General features: G+C 47.1%; 1 protein-coding gene across 1 annotated transcript; it reads left to right on the top strand.

Annotated features, from left to right (window-relative positions):
- The first annotated feature begins 9,471 nt into the window (after nt 1–9,471).
- Nucleotides 9,472–15,726, top strand: CISD3 (CDGSH iron sulfur domain 3). Its single transcript, XM_065422430.1, has 3 exons — nt 9,472–9,546; nt 12,561–12,689; nt 15,547–15,726. Exons 1-3 carry the CDS (start codon nt 9,472–9,474, stop codon nt 15,724–15,726), a joined length of 384 nt encoding a protein of 127 aa, XP_065278502.1.
- Nucleotides 15,727–17,967: the final 2,241 nt, after the last annotated feature.

Raw genomic sequence — 17,967 nt, 5'->3', positions numbered from 1 at the left:
GGGCAGAACAATGGTCTCTGTTCGGAAAGCTATTGGGTTGGGTTTTTTTAAGCTATTGTTTAAAAACAAGAAGAAGCTACTGGAAAGACGGAGATGGCAGCTATAAAAGTGAAAATGGGAAAAAAGTAGTTTTGCTCTCATCCTTATGGTCTCTGCAATACCAATAGGAGAGGCTGCAAAATGTGATTCGAGTGAATGTTCCTTCTCGCTCCCCAGCCACCTCCTGAGTGAGTTAAGAATCAAGATGTGCCAAACTTCCATCCGCCTGGTACACGTCACAGCCTGGAACATTGAATTCCGTTTTTCACTCGCCTGATGTTTTTTTTGTTTGCCCCAACCCTGAGTTGCACGATTCTGTGCCTGCACTTTTTTATGTGTAATTTTTTTCCCCTCTGCAAGTGGGGGGCTCCCTCCTGCAAGCCCTCCCCCCACTGGGACAGTGATACAGGGCGCCATGTTCCCACATGCAGATTGGGTGATCTGATGCCGACCTGGCGTGCGCGTGGGAGGATCCAAGTGGGCCTGTGGGATCCCACCCGTGAAAAGCTGCCCGTGCAGAATTACAATTTCAGAGGCTGGCTGCGCTAAAAACCGGCCCCGAAATATTTTGCCAGCTGCTGTCCTGGGCTGGTTTGTTCCTTTACTGTAGAACTCCAGATCTGGGTTGCCATCTACCCCCCTGTTAGGACAACAGTCCATTAACACGGTGGGGGGAGCGTTTCACTTCCCGGCCCCTTTTTCATTCCAGCCAGTTCTACTCACGATGCAACAAGTTCATTCTCCAGGATAAATGAAAGCAAATCCAAGGAATCTGTTTCCCAACCATCGTCTCCATTGGTGTTGGTTCCATTCAAGGCCTGGTTCGGTGGATTCCTAGCTACCCCTGTGTGTATTTGACACATATTTTTTTGTTGGCATACCAAGCCTCTTAGCTCTAAGGCAGCTTCGTAGATCAGACATGGGCGAGGTTGAGGATAAGAGGAAGGAAGAGACAGATAGCACTTAAAGAAAAGATTTCTCTGGCTTCTTCCAAAAGCACCTGGTCCCTTTAAAGTATGCTCCTTGCCTGGTCCTGTCAGGAGATTAGGATGCGTTAAAGGGCCACTATTAGAAGGTTGACATTAAACTTTGTATCTGCGTGAAAAAGAGGAAGAGGAGAAAAAAATATAAAAGCTAAAGATTATCTGTGTTTCGGTTGCACTGGGGTACACGGTTCTTTACCCGTTTTAAGGCTAATGTCACATTTAGTATGTTGCATGTGTCTTTTTTTTTATTATTAAATAAAAGAGAAAAAATGTGTATATTTTTGGCAATTTAAGGTAATGTAGCTAAGATATATTTTTTTCACGCTGCTTGACTGTTCTTTATTATAATAAATAATATTAATATTAAAATTGAAGACCTTTTTGATACATTTAGGGTTTCAGATTTTAACTAAGGAAAGGGGTCGTGTGTTGGAGAGGCGAAATATAAAAATATCGTAGTTTCCGTTAAAGCTACCGACAGTGTCTGAATCATCCGTGTAAAAGGAAAAAATGTTGCTCCTAATTTATTTTAAGGTTCCATTTCTATAGATGTTTTAATAAATGGATTAATCAATTGTTATGGGTTGTTTTAGAGTCCAGTGAGTTAATAGGTTGCTTCTGACCAGCTGTAGCACCTTCTCCTGGGGTGTTTATAACCCTCTCTAAGACATGCTATTCATCCTTATGACACCGCTTACGAACTATTGATAAATGAAACCTTACTATAAAGTATGACCAAAATGTTATGTCTGCTAATTGTTAATTTTTTTTTTAAAAAAAGCTAAGGGTGAATTTTTCAAGTGACGAATGGGGTCTTTGGGGACGTGATCCCAAGCCTGTTGAAATCAGGGGGGTTCTTTTGCATTGATTTACAATGTGTCTTAGACCCTGATTAAAGAAAGCACGTAGGCATATGCTTACGTCCATCCCTCTGCAGGATGGCACCTGGACACATTCTTAACTTTAAGCAGCGGTGCTGAAGTCCCGTTGACTACAATGGGACTTGAACACCTGCTTAAGCGCGGTCCTGAATATGGGACGCTTTCCGGGAGCGAGGCCTTTACTGGGGCTAGCTGAGTGCTGACCTCTGAGCTGCCTTGGGCCTGGTTTTCGCAGGCACTCTGCACCCAGGCAGCTCCTGGTGAAGTGATGGGGAGCTGTGGCTTCTTGGCGTCCTCAGGAGAATCGGATCTGAGGTGTCTTAACCTTGGGAGCTCCAAAATGGAAGCACGCAGTCTTGGGAAAGCTTCGGCCGACTGAACTGATGAGGGGTGAGGGAAAAGAGCATTGTCCCCTAGCCAAGAGGAGTGCAGCTTAGTCATGTGGTCCTGAGATTGCGGGCTTAATCTTACGCCTGGCTGGGAAGGGAGACAGTCAGAGGCTCCAGAACCTTTGTGGAGGGGGTGGAGGGGGGGCAAGACCAAAGTGCCCCCTCCCTCTCCACAGCTGGCTGCTCCCCCAGTGAGCCAGCTGCCCTCTCTTCTGGTGCCACAGCAGCCCCTGGTGGACAAAAGGTGTAATTGCGCAGCGCCTCCTCAGCAGAATCTATTATTCTGTTGGGGACATGAATCCTGTACTTATGTTTCTTTTGTTAAAAAGTAGGGGGATGGCCCCCTTCCCCACCACCCCCGGTCCAACGCTGGTGGACCAGTCCCCACAGAAGAAAGAGCAGTCGCTACCTGGGCTCGAGATGTCTTTGTAACCAGTCGCGATGGGCCTAAAACCAAACCCTTGCTGCCATATCTGGCCCTTATGCCTGGTTTTCCAAAGGGGTCCACTTCCAATTAGGCAGTGAAACAAGGTTATACTACTGGCCCTATTGTTCCAAAGAGGCCTGCACATCAGGTGCTGCGCTCTCTTGAGCTGTGGCTGCTTATTTAGGTGCCTCTGGAAGGACTGGGCTTCTTAGGAAATCTGGTGCTGATGGTGGGGGCAGAGCCTGTGCATATCCAGCCCTGTGTCTGCACAGGACAAACCTCTGGACCTAGACACACTCTAATGAGAGGATAGTTCGGATCCAAACGCTTGTGGTCTCCATGGTGTTCATCATCCGAAGAAGTGGGTTGTAGCCCACGAAAGCTTATGCTCTAATAAATTTGTTAGTCTCTAAGGTGCCACAAGTACTCCTGTTCCTTCTATGGTACTAATCTAGCTCCCCTTTACCACCTCGCAAGCTGAAATGTATTTTCCCCTCCCAGCACCCCCTTGAGATAGGGCACGGCTATTATCCCCCTTGCACAGATGGGGAAACTGAGGCCCAGAGGTTCAAAGGTATTTTGGCATCTAACCCCCATTAATTTAAATGGGAGCTAGGTGCCTAAATACCCTAGAGGATCTGGGCCAAAGGACTTCCCAAGGATTCACAGAGCGTATGTGAGAGCAGGGAACTGGACCTCATTTTCCTAAGTCCTAGCCACTATATCATCTGTCCTCCTATCCCCAGAGTTTTCCTGCTCTCTTCTTTTACACACACACACCCATCCTCTATCACCGCTTTTCATGCTCGACCATCAAATCCACCATCTTAACTCCAAATGTGTTTTGCCATACGCAGAACTGGGCGCCCGGTCTACACTGCAAAGTTAGGTTGGCCAAACTACATCAGTCAGGGCTGTGAAAAATGTCACGCCCTTTGTGACGTAGTTAAACCAACCTAAGCCCCAGTGTAGACACCACTAGGTCAATGGAAGAATTCTTCCATCCACCTATCCCCCCGCAGTGGGTTTATGACAGTGACGGAAGAGCACCTTCCGTTGATGTAGTGAGTGTCTATACTGCAGGGAAGCAACTGTGCCACTGTGGTGTTTCTAGTGTAGACATACTCTGATTTTTAAACTGATTTAGTTAAACTGGTGCCAAATGCTGTGTGGACACTCTTATTTCAGTTTAAATTAGGAGAAGGCCTACTTTAGGCACAAAGTTGGACCAATGTAACTGAAGGTGTGATCTTATACCGATGTCATAAAACCGGTGTCTTTTTCTTTGTGAACTCTTACAGGAGTTCACACCTGGCTTACGTCTATTTAGCTTGCACATGTAAATTTACAGACGCAAGCTCAACCCATACAACCAGTTTTAAACCAATATAAGGGCATCCATGAGGGTTCTTGCTCCAGTTTAACTAAATCAGCTGTCTGTAGCCAAGGCCTCGGAAATGGATAGCTTGTTTTTCCTGGGATTGTTCCTCCCAAATTTCCCCTTCCCGTTTTTTTCCCAGCCAGCTATATCTCCATTGCTGGCAAAAGCCCCAATTCAGGAAAACATATAAGGACATGCTTATCCATCCCTGTTCTGGGAAGCCCTTAAGTGTTTGCTGACCTTTGACTTCAGTGGAAGTCAAACACATCCTTACAATTAAGCACAAGCACATGGATCACTTGATGATGACCTGTTCTGTTCGTTCCCTCTGAAGCACCTGGCATTGGCCACTGTCGGAAGACAGGACACTGGGCTAGATGGACCATTGGTCTGACCCAGCATGGCCGTTTTTATGTTCTTATGCTTAAGCTTAAACTATAAGCAGATATTTGTGTGATTTTTTTCCTAAAAAAGGTTTTCATTTTAGGCCCAGAGTCATAGTCAGGAGCGTGCTAACTTTCTTATAATGTTTGTATGACTGCCATCAACCAGGCATATTCCGTTTTTGCTTGGAGAACGTTCACTGGGATGACATTCTTTAAAAAAAAAATCTTTCTATGGACAAAACCCCACTTCAGGTGCTAAATAGCAGTGGAACGTCTTTGACAGAAAACTGCTCCTATTTTCCCTTCCTCTGCCGTCAGTGATAAAGGAATTCAGTGGGCCTCATATTCTCCCTGTTGTGTAATATGCAGATAAGAGCGTCTTTGTATCATTAATGTATTTGTACAACCAGAAAATTGTTGCAGTCCTTGTTCTTTTACTAAAAGAGTTATTTCCAAAAAAATAAAAAGTAGGACCAAAAAAAAAGTGAGTTCTGTATTTTGTTTTATTTTATTTTTTTCACTTAATTGTCGTTTCTGCCACAGCACGAACAGTCCAGGAATAATTATAGCATGGTGTCTTTCTAGCGGGATCTACATCCTATAAAGCATTCCTAGAGAAAGTCACAACTACTCAGATGCAGCCAGCTCTAGAGTGGAGCACAGCAGCTGTTTAACAGCCCACAGCTACACTGCACAAAAGGTTGGTGACCTATCCAATTGAAACTAAGGGGGAATTTTAGAGAGGCAGAACATAGTTATCCGATTCAGGTTAACACTTCTACTCTTATACGTCTAACTGGAGTTAGGGGATTAATTGCTCTGTGGCTAGGTTATTGCAAAACTGCCAGCTGCAGGGTTTCTTGCATCTTGTTGGGATGCAGCTGGCCAGTTGGAAACAAGGTTAGATGGACGATGGATTTGATCTGGTACAGCAATTCCTGCTTCTCTTGAGGAAAATGCCTTTGAGGGTCTGTAATAACCACAAGAGGCAGCTCCAGCAGCAATACACCGCCCAAAACCATGCTGGGCCCTACTGGTTCAGTTCTGACGCCGGCCCTGACTCAGGAAAGCACTTGCGCACGTGCTTAATTCTCATTGACTTCAATGGGATTTAAACATGCATAACTGTTGTCCTGATGAGGGAGGTTTTCCTGAATCAGGTAAAAGAGGACTAACTACTAAAGGCCCAGGCCACTTCATCTGCTTATTTCTTCCCAGCGTTGTGGGAAGAGGTGTGACATCTCTAACCCCTCTCTTTGGGGTGAGCGCTCTTGAGAGAAGGACTAGGGCAACAGCAGAGCGAACAGAAGAGCAATGCCCTGACACGTTTTGTCACCTGATTCCTCTGGAAAATGGCACAGACTAAGCCAGCAATCTTCCTGGCCCCTTCAGTGCTTAACCATCTGCGCAAGTTAAATCATCACAGCTGTCAAAAAGTTACATTTTCCCCAGGGTAAATGTTAAAAAACCAAACCAGAACACCCTCTGACGCTTCAAATAGTCATTCAAGGGAAGTGGCTGAGTCATGGGTAGCAAAGAGGCTAAATTCACTCTTCAGTTCTGATGTTCCGGTTGGGGGAAATCGGCAGAGCTCATGGAAAGCACAGTCGGAGGACACTAAGATGAAATTTTCTCTTGGTTTATTAGGTCAGCAGAATCCCTTCGTGTAACGACAGCCGTGGAGTTCACTTGGCTATTGTATTTAGCAGATATAGCATTACAAAAAAACACAAAATGACTGCAAAAAAAGGGGGGCATTTCTGTTCCTGGCTCTGATGTAATCCGACATCAGTCTGGATTAAGGGCTCCATTCTAAAATGAACAGTCCAGCCCTGATGCTTAAGCACATTGCTTAGTTTTCAGCTCTTGGTTAGTCCCATGGAAGTCAACAACACAGTGTTCAAGGTCGTCCCACTAAGACTGCAACAGAGCTAGGAAAAGAACCCAGGAGTCCTGATTCCCCATCCTGTTATTTATTTATCTGTATTTCCCTAGCTCCTAGGAGCTCTTATCATGAACCAGGCCCTCCCTGTGCTAGTCACAAACACAGGACAAAAAGCTCCCTGCCAGGGCAGGATAACTGAGTGGTTTGAGCATTGGGCTGCTAAACCCAGGGTTGTGAGTTCAATCTTTGAGGGGGCCATTTAGGGATCTGGGGCAAAAATCTGCCTGGGGATTGGTCCTGCTTTGAGCAGGGGGTTGGACTAGATGACCCCCTGAGGTCCCTTCCAACCCTGATATTCTATATTTTTTCTTTCTTTAAAGTCCTTACAATCTAACTTTAAGAAAAGAGGCAACAGATGGAGACATACAGGGGAGTCCACTTATTCTTTAACCAGACCAATGTGCGAATACTGTGTCAATCAGTTCTGAAGCTAAAGCCGGTCAAATTCCAATGAGAAATAAGCAACCTTTTTTTTTTAAACAGTGAAGATGATTAAACATTGGACCAAACTCCGGGGAAGTGGGTGATTCTCCATCTTTTGATGGCTTCAGAGCAAAACTGGACGCCTGTCTGGAAGATAGTCTTTACTCAGACAAGTTATTGCCCTGGATCCAGGGGAAGTGGGTGACATTCCATGGGTTGTGCTATACAGGAAGTCAGCCCAGATGAGCCAAGTGGTTCCTTCTGGCCTTAGAAGCTATGACAATACTCCAAGACTCAGAACCCCATAAGAACGGCCAGACTGGGTCAGACCAAAGGTCCATCTAGCCCAGTATCCTGTCTTCCAACAGTGGCCAATGCCAGGTGCCCCAGAGGGAATTAACAGAACAGGGAATCATCAAGTGATCCATCCTGTAGCGGGGCGGTCACCCCGCTCCAGTTAGGAAGGGGTTAAAAGCAGCCAAGGGAGGCTGGTTGGGTAGTCAGCCACAGGTGTGGTTGCACCCAATTAGGGCACAGCTGGTCCGGATAAAAGGCCAGGCTGAGGAGCAGAGAAAAGTCTCTTGCTCCAGCTGGGGAGCAGAGAGGACCAGGCTGCTGGGGAGATCAAGCAGGGCACCTGAGGCAGAGTAGGGCTGGGGCGCTCTGGCCTGGTGAGTGCCCAGCCTGAGGCCTTGCTAAAGGCCAGGGGAGGTACTAGGGCTGCAGGGAGGCAGCTGGGGCTGGAAAGGCAGCCAGTCCAACCCTTGCCAAAGATGAGTGGTCACTTCAGACTGCAGTTTGCCCCTGAGGGGGTCTTTGAGGGAACCAACAAGCATGTGGACAAGGGGGATCCAGTGGATATAGTGTATTTAGATTTTCAGAAAGCCTTTGACAAGGTCCCTCACCAAAGACTCTTAAGCAAAATAAGCAGTCATGGGATAACAGGGAAGATTCTCTCATGGACTGGTAACTGGTTAAAAGATAGGAAACAAAGGGTAGGAATAAATGGTCAGTTCTCAGAATAGAGAGAGGTAAATAGTGGTGTCCTCCAGGGATCTGTACTGGGTCCAGTCCTATTTAACATATTCATAAATGATCTGGAAAAAGGGGTAAACAGGGAGGTGGCAAAATTTGCAGATGATACAAAACTACTAAAGTTAAGTCCCAGGCAGACTGCAAAGAGCTACAAAAGGATTTCACAAAACTGGGTGACTGGGCAACATAAAAATGGCAGATGAAATTTAATGTTCATAAATGCAAAGTAATTCACATTGGAAAACATAATCCTAACTCTACATACAATGATGGGGTCTAAATTAGCTGTTACCGCTCAAGAAAGAGATCTTGGAGTCATTGTGGATAGTTCTCTGAAATCATCCACTCAGTGTGCAGTGGCAGTCAAAGCGAACAGAAGGTTGGGTATCATTAAGAAAGGGAAAGATAAGACAGAAAATATCATATTGCCTCTATATAAATCCATGGCACACCCACACCTTGAATACGGCCTGCAGATGTGGTTACCCCATTTCAAAAAAGATATACTGGAATTGGAAAAGGTTCAGAAAAGGGCAACAAAAATGATTAAGGGTATGGAACAGCTTCCGTATGAGGAGAGATTAATAAGGCTGGGACTTTTCAGCTTGGAAAAGAGGTGACTAAGGGGGGATAGGATAAAGGTCTATAAAATCATGAGTGGTATAGAGAATGTAAATAAGGAAGTGTTATTTATTCCTCATAATACAAGAACAAGGGGCCACCAAATGAAATGAATAGGTAGCAGGTTTAAAACAAACACAAGAAAGTATTTTTTCACACAACGCACTGTCAACCTCTGGAACTCCTTGCCAGAGGGTGTTGTAAAGGCCAATACTACCACGGGGTTCAAAAGGGAGCTAGATCGATGCATTGAAGATAGGTCCATCAATGGCTATTTGCCAGGATGGGCAGGAATGGCTGTATGTGGATGGAGGAGCCTTCATGGTAGGCCCCCAACTTCACAAAATCCCACCTCTGAGTTTTGGGTGCCCCTACTAACTGGGCCAGCAGGTTGCTGGACGCATAATTGCACCAGGGGCTGTCCAAGGGTGAAGTGAGCCAGACGCAATCCCCATCAGCCCAAGCCTCCGCTGCCGGGAGGAGTTCCTAAAAACCTCCTGCGGTCTCGGCAGCTCCTCACTGGGGTTGTGGGCAGCCCTTTCCCGGAGGCAGCAAGAGCTGCACCTGAAGGGAAGCTCCCCCAGCGAGGCTCGCTCCATTAGCAGCCTGAAGCCCAGAGGAAGTGGGCTCAGCTGAGGCGGGGGGGTCCACACTGCAAAAGGGGTGCAGAGGGGGAGCTTCCAAGCCTGCGCCCTTGCAACAGGCTGGCTGTATTGCATTGCATTGCATTGCAACGGGCTGGCTGTGCTGTATTGCATTGCATTGCAACGGGCTGGCTGCATTATAGGGCCGGGCCGCCCGCCGTGCACAAAGGTGGAACCCTTCTGCCGCTCGCCCAGCTCCCCGGCTGCAAACCGGCCCGGCATTGCCTGCGCCTTCCGGCGGGGCGGAGCTGGGCTGCGGAGCAGGAGCCGGGAAGGTGACCCGGCAGCCGGCTGCGCGCCCTCGCTTAGCCAGCATGCCGGCGCTGCAGAGACCGGCTGCTCTTGTGACACTGGTGAGCGGAGCCTGCGCTAGGGCGGCGGGCTGCTGGGTAAGCGCACGGGGCAGAGGCCAGGGCAGGGCTGCTGGTGGATCTTTAGGGGGCGGGAAAAGAGGGAACCCCCCTCAATTAGCCCCCTAACTCCCCTCCTTTTCGTGTTTTTCCAGGGGGTTCCCCATGTGCCAGAGGGTTGGGCTTTAGCCTAGACTGAAAAGTGTGTGCGTCATCCTGGCAAAACAACCCCCCCTTGCCTGCCCTTCACCCATCATTAGGGATTATTTGATTAATGAGGTTTACTAGGCTAGGGCCTAGGGACCCCCTCCCCCCCGAGACCCACCATGGTACCGTGCAGGGTGCAAACACACCTCAAACTTAGGTCGGCCTCCCTGGGTCGTTCAGGGGTGTGAATTGTTCACACCCGAGGCCTGGGCTCCGTGGTTGACGTAAGTCGCCCTGGCCTATCTGTGCGTGCGTCTACGCTCAGTTTTCTTTCCGGCCAGCCCGAGTGCCCTGTTATGGCGATGCAGTAAAAAAAAACACCTCCCCGAACGGCGCGGTCAACCTACTGAGGTCAAGGCAGACCCAGTGTAAACACTGCATAACCTGTGTCAACCCTAGCAGTCCTCCAGCAGCTGTCTAGGGTGACCAGACAGCAAATATGAAAAATCAGGACAGTGTTATAGGAGCCTATATAAGAAAAAAAAAACCAAAATCGGGACTGTCCCTATAAAATCGGGACATCTGGTCACTGTACAGCTGTTCCACAATGCCCCATTCCCTGAGACAGCAAGAGGCGTAGTTAAGACAGCCGAAGCCCAGGGTAGTCACCGCTGGTGGACAGAAGAATTCTTCCATCGACCCAGGGGATGGATTTACTACAGGCATAGTAAATAGCTGTAGCAAGTAGCGGCAGTGCTTGAGTGTAGACGTACCCTCAGGGTACATCTATGCTGTGAGTTGGGGGTGTGATTCCTGAGGAGACCCTCCCTGCTTGCGAAGCAGCTAGTGGGCTAAAAATGGTGCGGCTAGCGGCCTCTCCCACCACTCGCTCTGTTGCAACTACACTCTTGTTTGTCATGCACTAGCGCCATCCAAGCTAGCATGAGGACGTCGAGCTGGGGATTTATGCATCCAATCCAGCTCGAAGCATAGACATATCTTACATGAAAAAGCTAGACAAAGGGCAGGAGAAAGGGCTGGAGCGCGCTTTACCATGGGGGTGGAGGGGGGAAATTAATTGTGTTTTGCTCGCCTGTCAAAACAAAAACATATCCCCTTTCCCCTACAACAGCACTGTCCTAGAGCAAATGGAGGAGTAAACTATTGGCTGAGACCCATATCGAAACTGATGATAAACTTCTTGTAATAGAATAACTAGCTCTTTTTATCTGTATTGCTCAAAGCACTTGACAAAGGAGGTCTCAGTGTCATTATCCCCATTTTACAGATGGGGAAACTGAGGCACGGGGAGAGGAAATGGCTTGCCTAAGGTCATATGGCAGAGCCAAGAATAGAACCCCAATCTCCTATCCACCAGGTCATACTGCTCTGAAGGGAGACCAGCGTTTCTCTAGGGGTGGGGTTTTCATAAGCCCCAAAGGCCTTGATCTTGCAAACACTGATGCCCATGCAATGACTTAAGAGCACAAGACCGATTCACTTTCAGCAGGATTTGTGCTGCTAAGGTATTTGGAGTTGAAAAATCTCTGCCTATGATATATAACATGTATGTATGTGGTCGTCTGGTGTTTATTGTATGTGGTATGTATGTATGGTATAGACTGCTTTGGTGTTTGTTGTAGGTATTACTCCTTTATATTTAAAACACCAACAATACATAACTTTAAAAAGCTACCTCTACAAAAAATCGGATAACCCTCAACCTCCCAATTCCTTGATTTAGTTATTCTTTAAATCCAATGATTTTTGAATGCATAACAAAACCGAGGATCTGATCCCTCTGCCACCCTGGCTTGCGTAGTCCTTTGCACCGGTGTCGAGTGGGTATACAATGCTAGCAGAGCAGGGCGGTGGGGAAATCAAGTTGTGCAATGAGAGTCCGGTTCTTTGGGGAGCTGGTGGCGGGCTTATAAATTCAGTGATTATTTCTGTGACTAGAGGCCCCCACAAAGGTCAAGGGCCCATTGTGCTGGGCGCTGCCCAGACACACAGTGAGAGACAGTCCCTGCCTCAAAGAGGTTCCAGTTGAAATAGACTAGACACAGCAGGGATGGGAGGGAAAGCGGCACAGAAAGGCAGAGCTGAGACTAACCCAGCTCTCCTGAGCTTTAGACTGGACCGGTCTGTTGTCTGGCTGGTGAGAGATCAAAATTTAAAGAAGAGACAAGATTAAGTTGAGAGGACTCAAAAGTGCTTCTCTGCTGAGGCAAATATGATCTCTTAATCCAGCCTGGAGTGTGTTTTCCTCCTCTCGCAGCCCTGCTGCTTGTTTTCTGGCTCTGCACGTGGTGGGAAAAGGAGTTTATTACTTTTGAGAAGCTCAGGCTAATAAACCCCTTTCCCAAGCCGTTAGCGCTTCAGGCATCATAAAACTGCTAATGTCACTGGCAGTAAAATATGTATATTTTAAATCTGCGGGATGTCTTGACATAAGAAAACATTTTGCTATGGCATCTCCCACCGATAACAGAAAAACCCTGTTAATCTCTCTCTGTGGGAACATATTCACACAGTAATATTACAGTAGCCTCAGCTGCGACTGGGGCCTCGGGGTGCTAGGTGCTGTACAGACACAGCGCAAGAGACATTCCCTGCCCCAAAGAACTTATAGTAAATAGACCAGACAAAGGGTAGGAAGGGAAACAAGCACAGAAGAGCCAGAAGTAGAACCCGGCTCTCCTGATTCCCAGTCCAGTGCCCTAGGCAGTAGACTGGCTACCCCCTGTTGTTATGCTCCTGGCTTAGATTTTTAGTTTCACCCAGTCCTCAGGTGTTACGCACAATGAGATCTTATAAAAAACAAAGATTCCCCGGCTGAGTTTAACCTAATAGGACAGATCCTTTACAGCAGATCTCTGTCCCTGACCGTACCTCCTCCTCCACAGGTAAGGAGTTCTTCAGGTACCTCTTCGTCCCCTTCCCGGCCAGCAATTGCAGCCAAACACCCATACCAAGTGGATTTGAAGGCAGGAAAGCGTTACGCGTGGTGTGCCTGTGGCCACAGCAAGAAACAGGTAACTTCCAAAATCATTGTGGTTTCTCCTTCATGCCCGCACTCCCCGAGCTTCTTAGCAATTCACCCAGCTCAGAAGCATTTTTCATTGGCCTACATGACTTCCTTCAGCATTCATGCAAAACTCTGAAGACTATGGGACTTCCATACACCCGTTTCACCTAGTCCAAGGTCTTGCTTCCAACACCAGCTGCTTCAGAGGAAGGAACAAGAAATACCTCCCCCCAGTGGACATGTTTGGGATAACCTAGTTGTCACCCTAGCTCCTATCAGTTCTAATTGCCTTGTGCCATGAAGCTTAACATGATTATATTAAAATATATGTTTTAAATTATCTTTAAGTAAGTGTCCCATGGTTGAAGCTGGTGGTAGCTAAAGACAAGGTGTTCTCAGGATCGGGCCCATGCCTCTGCAAGGCGCTTCTAATGGAAATATTTTGAAGCCTAAAATGCGGCCCCATTTTAGCATGAGTTCGCCCAGCTGTGAGCGATGACGTGCCGAGGCACTGAGCCATCTGGCTAGATACTCGCCTTTCTCTGCCCTTTGAAAGCCGGGGTCTGTAGGAAACCCGGGTCTGTTTGCTGCTCTGATTTGGAGATTGCTGAGGTCCCAAATTCCAAGTGCATCCAGACACTGCACTGAAAGGCAACAAGTGAAATACTTGATAATTAGTTAGGGAGAGGCAGCTTCACACCCACTGCTGGCCATACTGGGTCAAACCAATGGTCATCTAGCCCAGTATCCTGTCTCTAGCAGTCGCTGGTGCCAGCCGGTTCAGAGAGAGTGAACAGAACGGAGCAATCTCGAGTGAGCCGTCCCCTGTCGTCCAGCCCCAGCGTCTGGCATTTGGAGGTTTAGGGACACCCAGAGCATGGGGTTGCGTCCCTGATCATCTTGCCTAATAGCCCTTGATGGACCTGTCCTCCATGAACTCATCTAATTATTTTTTGAACCCAGTTATACTTTTGGCCTTGACAACATCCCCTGGCAACAAGTTCCACCGGTTGACTGTGCGTTGTGTGAAGAAGTACTTCCTTTTGTTGCTTTTTAACCTGCTACCTGTTAATTTCATCGGGGGCCCCCTAGCTCTTGTGTTATTTGGAGAGCTAAACAACACTTCCCTATTCACTTTCCTCACCCCAGTCATGATTTTACAGACCTCTCTCATATCCCCCCTTAGTTGTCTCTTTTCTAAACCGAACAGTCCCAGGCTTATTAATCTCTCCTCATACGGAAGCTGTTCCATCCCCCTCCTCATTTTTGTTGCCCTTCTCTGCACCTTTTCCAATTCCAATATCTCTTTTTTCGAGATGAGGCAACCAGAACTGTACGCTGCATTCAAGATGGGGATGTACCATGGATTTATATAGTGACATTATGATATTGTCTGTTTTATTCTCTATCCCTTTCCTAATGGTTCCCAACATTCTGTTCGCTTTTTTGACTGCTGCGGCGCACTGAGCAGATGTTTTCAGGGAACGATCCACCATGACTCCAAGATCTTTCTTGATCCCACCATTGTGTGTGTGTGTGTATAGTTGGGATTATTTTTTTCCAATGTGCATTACTTTGCTTGGGACGGTTCTTATTATTTATGTGATATTAGCCTCTAATGGCCCCAGTCAGGATCATTGTATGTTTATACCATGCAACACTTCTCATCAAGTGCAGTGAGTTAAAATCTAGAGAGTAATAAATGCATTTAAGTTTATTCTCTTCTGATCCCCTCTGCCTGTGAATGCTCATGTTGCTGTTTACAAGCAGACAGCAACCATAAATGGGAGTCATCTCTCAGCTATCCCATTCTCCCTCTGGACATTACATTTCCTAATAGGAACATCTCCCTGTCCACCTGTGTCAGTTGGTATCTCCCGCTTGGAGAAATACCTGTTTTGTAGGGGGATTGAAGAGGTTTCTGCTATAGTGTTTCCTTTAAATCCTGGAATAATGGAAGAGTCAATCAGGTTTATTATTATGCAGAAGCGGAAGGCCTGATTTGGCAGATAACTGGAGTATGGAGCCTAAATACTTTATTGATCAGGTGTATTACGGTAGCACCAAGAAGCCCCAGTCATGGTGGTAGGTGCTGTACAAACACAGAACTTAAAGACAGTCCCTACCCCAAAGAGCTGACAGTCTGTCTGAGACAAGAGGGGTTGAAAGAAAGGTCAGGTTTGACCCATTTGTAACGCTCTGTCAGGCCGTGGGGAAAATGCCTCCCGTTTAGTGATCCTCCCTCGTACAAACTAGGAGCCAGTGCAAAATCCAGCAGGTGAAATTAACGTCATGACGTGTTGTGAGCTGCATTGTCACCGATCGTCTGGCTCTCTGTATACTGAGGGGGGCCTAAAACATTGACGCTTCCTCGGTTATCTTTTGGTGATCTCTGCTGGTGTGGGGGAAGGAAAGCATAGGAGAAAATGCAGAGGCCAGTATTGATTCCCCTCTTGCTTGGAAATGCAAACAGATCTTTACCCGATATGGGGCAGACTGGATCTCCGGCTCCTCCTAAGAGGAAGGATGGACCAGTGGTTTGGGCACTTATCTGAGATGCAGGAGACCTGCCTTCAATTCTTTTCCCTGCCCCAGATTTCCTGTGTGGCCATGGGCATGTCACTTAGTCACTCTGTGCCTCAGTTTCCCCATCTGTGCTCTGCCCTCCAGGGGCTGGAAGAGAAATACATTAAAGGTTATGAGGTGCTCAGGTAGAATGGTGATGGGGGGCTGAATAAATACCTGAGCTAGATGGAGCTAATCCAGCTCCGTGAAACGGTCTCTCCTTCCCAGCAGCCCTGCCACACCCCTCATTGCACAGTGGCGCCAAGTAAAACCACTGCTTTGTTTCTTTTGCTCTACAGCCTTTCTGTGATGGATCCCATAAAACAGCGGCCCCAGATCTCTCTCCCCTGAGGTTCCAGCTGGAGGAGGCCAAGAGCGCCTGGCTGTGTGGGTGCAAACACACCAAATCCCCTCCTTACTGTGATGGCACCCACAAGGAGGAGTTCATTCAGAAAGCAGAGGTCCCTGGGCAGCCTTGATGGGGGGCTTCCTATCCTGACGCAAGTGGGGGGCCCTTGCAGCCTGTTTCGAGGGGCGGGGGGGCTGTAGGAATGGGAAGATGTTCAGGCTTTCAATGTTCTCTGGTGTATTGGATCAAGTTGTCCGAACAGCTCCAGGTTCCGTTCCTCTTTCCCTGTAAATGAAGTTCTGTACAGACCAGGCCAGTCAAACACAGGGGCACTGGGCTGGTGGCTTCATCCAGCTGCCAAGAAGGATCAAATAAAAGCGACAAGGCCTTTTTCTCGTTGCTGGCACAAAGAGAAAGATGGGTTTGGTCTGCATTGTTGCAGCTCCATGTTATAAAATAATCCCAGCGTTACAAAAACAGAGCCAACTGGGTGGGTAATACATAGATTCTCTGCAAAGAAACTTCCAGCCCATGGGAGCAAATGGGATCCTAATGCACAGATGTTGTAGGAGGAAAACTGTGTATCATGATCTATCACCAGTTCCTCTGGGCTGTCCCCGCAGCCTTTGTAAACCGTCAAAAAATGAGGAACTCTGTTGGCTTCAGATTAGCGAGCCTGCTGCTCATATCAGCCCAGCTGTTCCCCGTTTGCCTTGTCCCCAGCCTGATTGTAGCTGGATCCTGTTTCTTTGATGACTTTGTTGCCAGTTGAGGCTGGAGATTTCCCACCCCGACCCCAATTGAATTATTCCTCGTTGAGTTGGCACTTGATGTCTCATGGAAGTAAAGTGAAGCACGTACCCAAGTGGTTGCAGGATCAGGGCCCAAATGTTTAAGTTAAAGGTGGCCTGCAAAGGGAAAAAATAGGCTTGTGTGGTTTTTCTTCTTTATGATAGATAAAAAGAACCAGAAGAATTGGGAGGTTTGGGCTTGGAAAGGATGGATTTTTTTTCCTTCTCTGCTTGCCTCTTTCCTCGGGGATGTCAAGTTTTGTGTAGTTATCTGTTTCTGGTGGCAGATTCCCCGGAGGACTCAAAGATGCGGATTGGGAATTTTCTCAGCCCTCCAACAGAAGGGGTGTCAAAGCCTTTCAAAGAGATTTTATTTGTGAACTCCTTTTCCCTCAAAACTTCGAAAACCCCACCGTTTTAAGCAGTTGGACTGAAAACCGTCAGGTCTTCCCTTCTGAATGAAACGACGTGTCACTTCCTTGCTATCCGCCATAAACCTCCAAGTTCAAGTTTTCCATAGACTCTCCCAGGAAAGACAAGATCTGAATTTTTAAGGCCTTGTCTACACACACCCAAATTGTATCAGTTTAACTATATGGGTGGATCCATTTATACTAGGGGTACGTCTATACTTACTTCCTGGTCCGGATGTAAGCGATCGATCTTCTGGGATCGATTTATCGCGTCTTGTCTAGACGCGATAAATCGATCCCGGATCGATCCCGGAAGTGTTCGCCGTCGACGCCGGTACTCCAGCTCAGCGAGAGGAGTACGCGGCATCGACGGGGGAGCCTGCCTCCAGCGTCTGGACCCGCGGTAAGTTCGGACTAAGGTACTTCGAATTCAGCTACGTTATTAATGTAGCTGAATTTGCGTACCTTAGTCCGAAGTCGGGGGTTAGTGTGGACCAGGCCTGGTATAAAGATGCTTATACTGGTATAACTATTTCCCATATGGGAAGGGGAATAAGTTATACTTGTGAAAGGCACTTTTGTATACCAGTGTAACTGCTAGAGATTGTATTGGTATAACTATATTGGTTAAAAAAACCATACCCTTCAGTGTACCTAGTTATACAGGTATAAAACCTGTGTGTAGCCAAGGCCTTAATATATACAAAACAAGCAGAAGAAAAAGTAACAAAAAAGCAACTTTTCAGGGCTTCTTAACTCATAATCAGGAAGCAAAAAAACCACATTTATTTTTCTTTACAGGTCATTTTTTAACAGTCAAATTGCTCTTTGTTCTCACAAGGGGTTTCTTACAAGGCAGCTGTTTTTGAACACGATGGGGAGAGCTGTAACTGACACACCTCCACTTTTTTGTTGACCTCTGTTTAGGCACGACGGGTAAAAATTTTCAAAAATGCCTTAGTCGCTGGAATTCAATGGGACTTAGGCGCAGATCCTCAGAGATATTTAGGCACCTACCTCCCATTGAAATCAGTGGGAGTTAGGCATTTAAACGCCTTTGGAGAATCTGACCTTATTGCTGATCTACACAGAAAGTTGTACCAGTTTGATTTAAACTAGCACCGTTTTGTCTGTGGAACAAAACTGGTTTATGTTGCTTTAGCTTGT

Source organism: Emys orbicularis, chromosome 25, assembly GCF_028017835.1.
Source record: "Emys orbicularis isolate rEmyOrb1 chromosome 25, rEmyOrb1.hap1, whole genome shotgun sequence".
NCBI classification, from domain to species: domain Eukaryota; kingdom Metazoa; phylum Chordata; order Testudines; family Emydidae; genus Emys; species Emys orbicularis.
This window is presented reverse-complemented; position numbering and strand designations above follow the sequence as displayed.

Excerpts from the sequence above, each read along its gene's own strand:
- CISD3 (XM_065422430.1), top strand. The coding sequence starts at position 9,472 with ATGCCGGCGCTGCAGAGACCGGCTGCTCTTGTGACACTGGTGAGCGGA. Across the intron at positions 9,547-12,560 it reads CTAGGGCGGCGGGCTGCTGG|GTAAGGAGTTCTTCAGGTAC; the intron begins GTAAGCGCACGG and ends CCTCCTCCACAG. Across the intron at positions 12,690-15,546 it reads GTGGCCACAGCAAGAAACAG|CCTTTCTGTGATGGATCCCA; the intron begins GTAACTTCCAAA and ends TTTGCTCTACAG.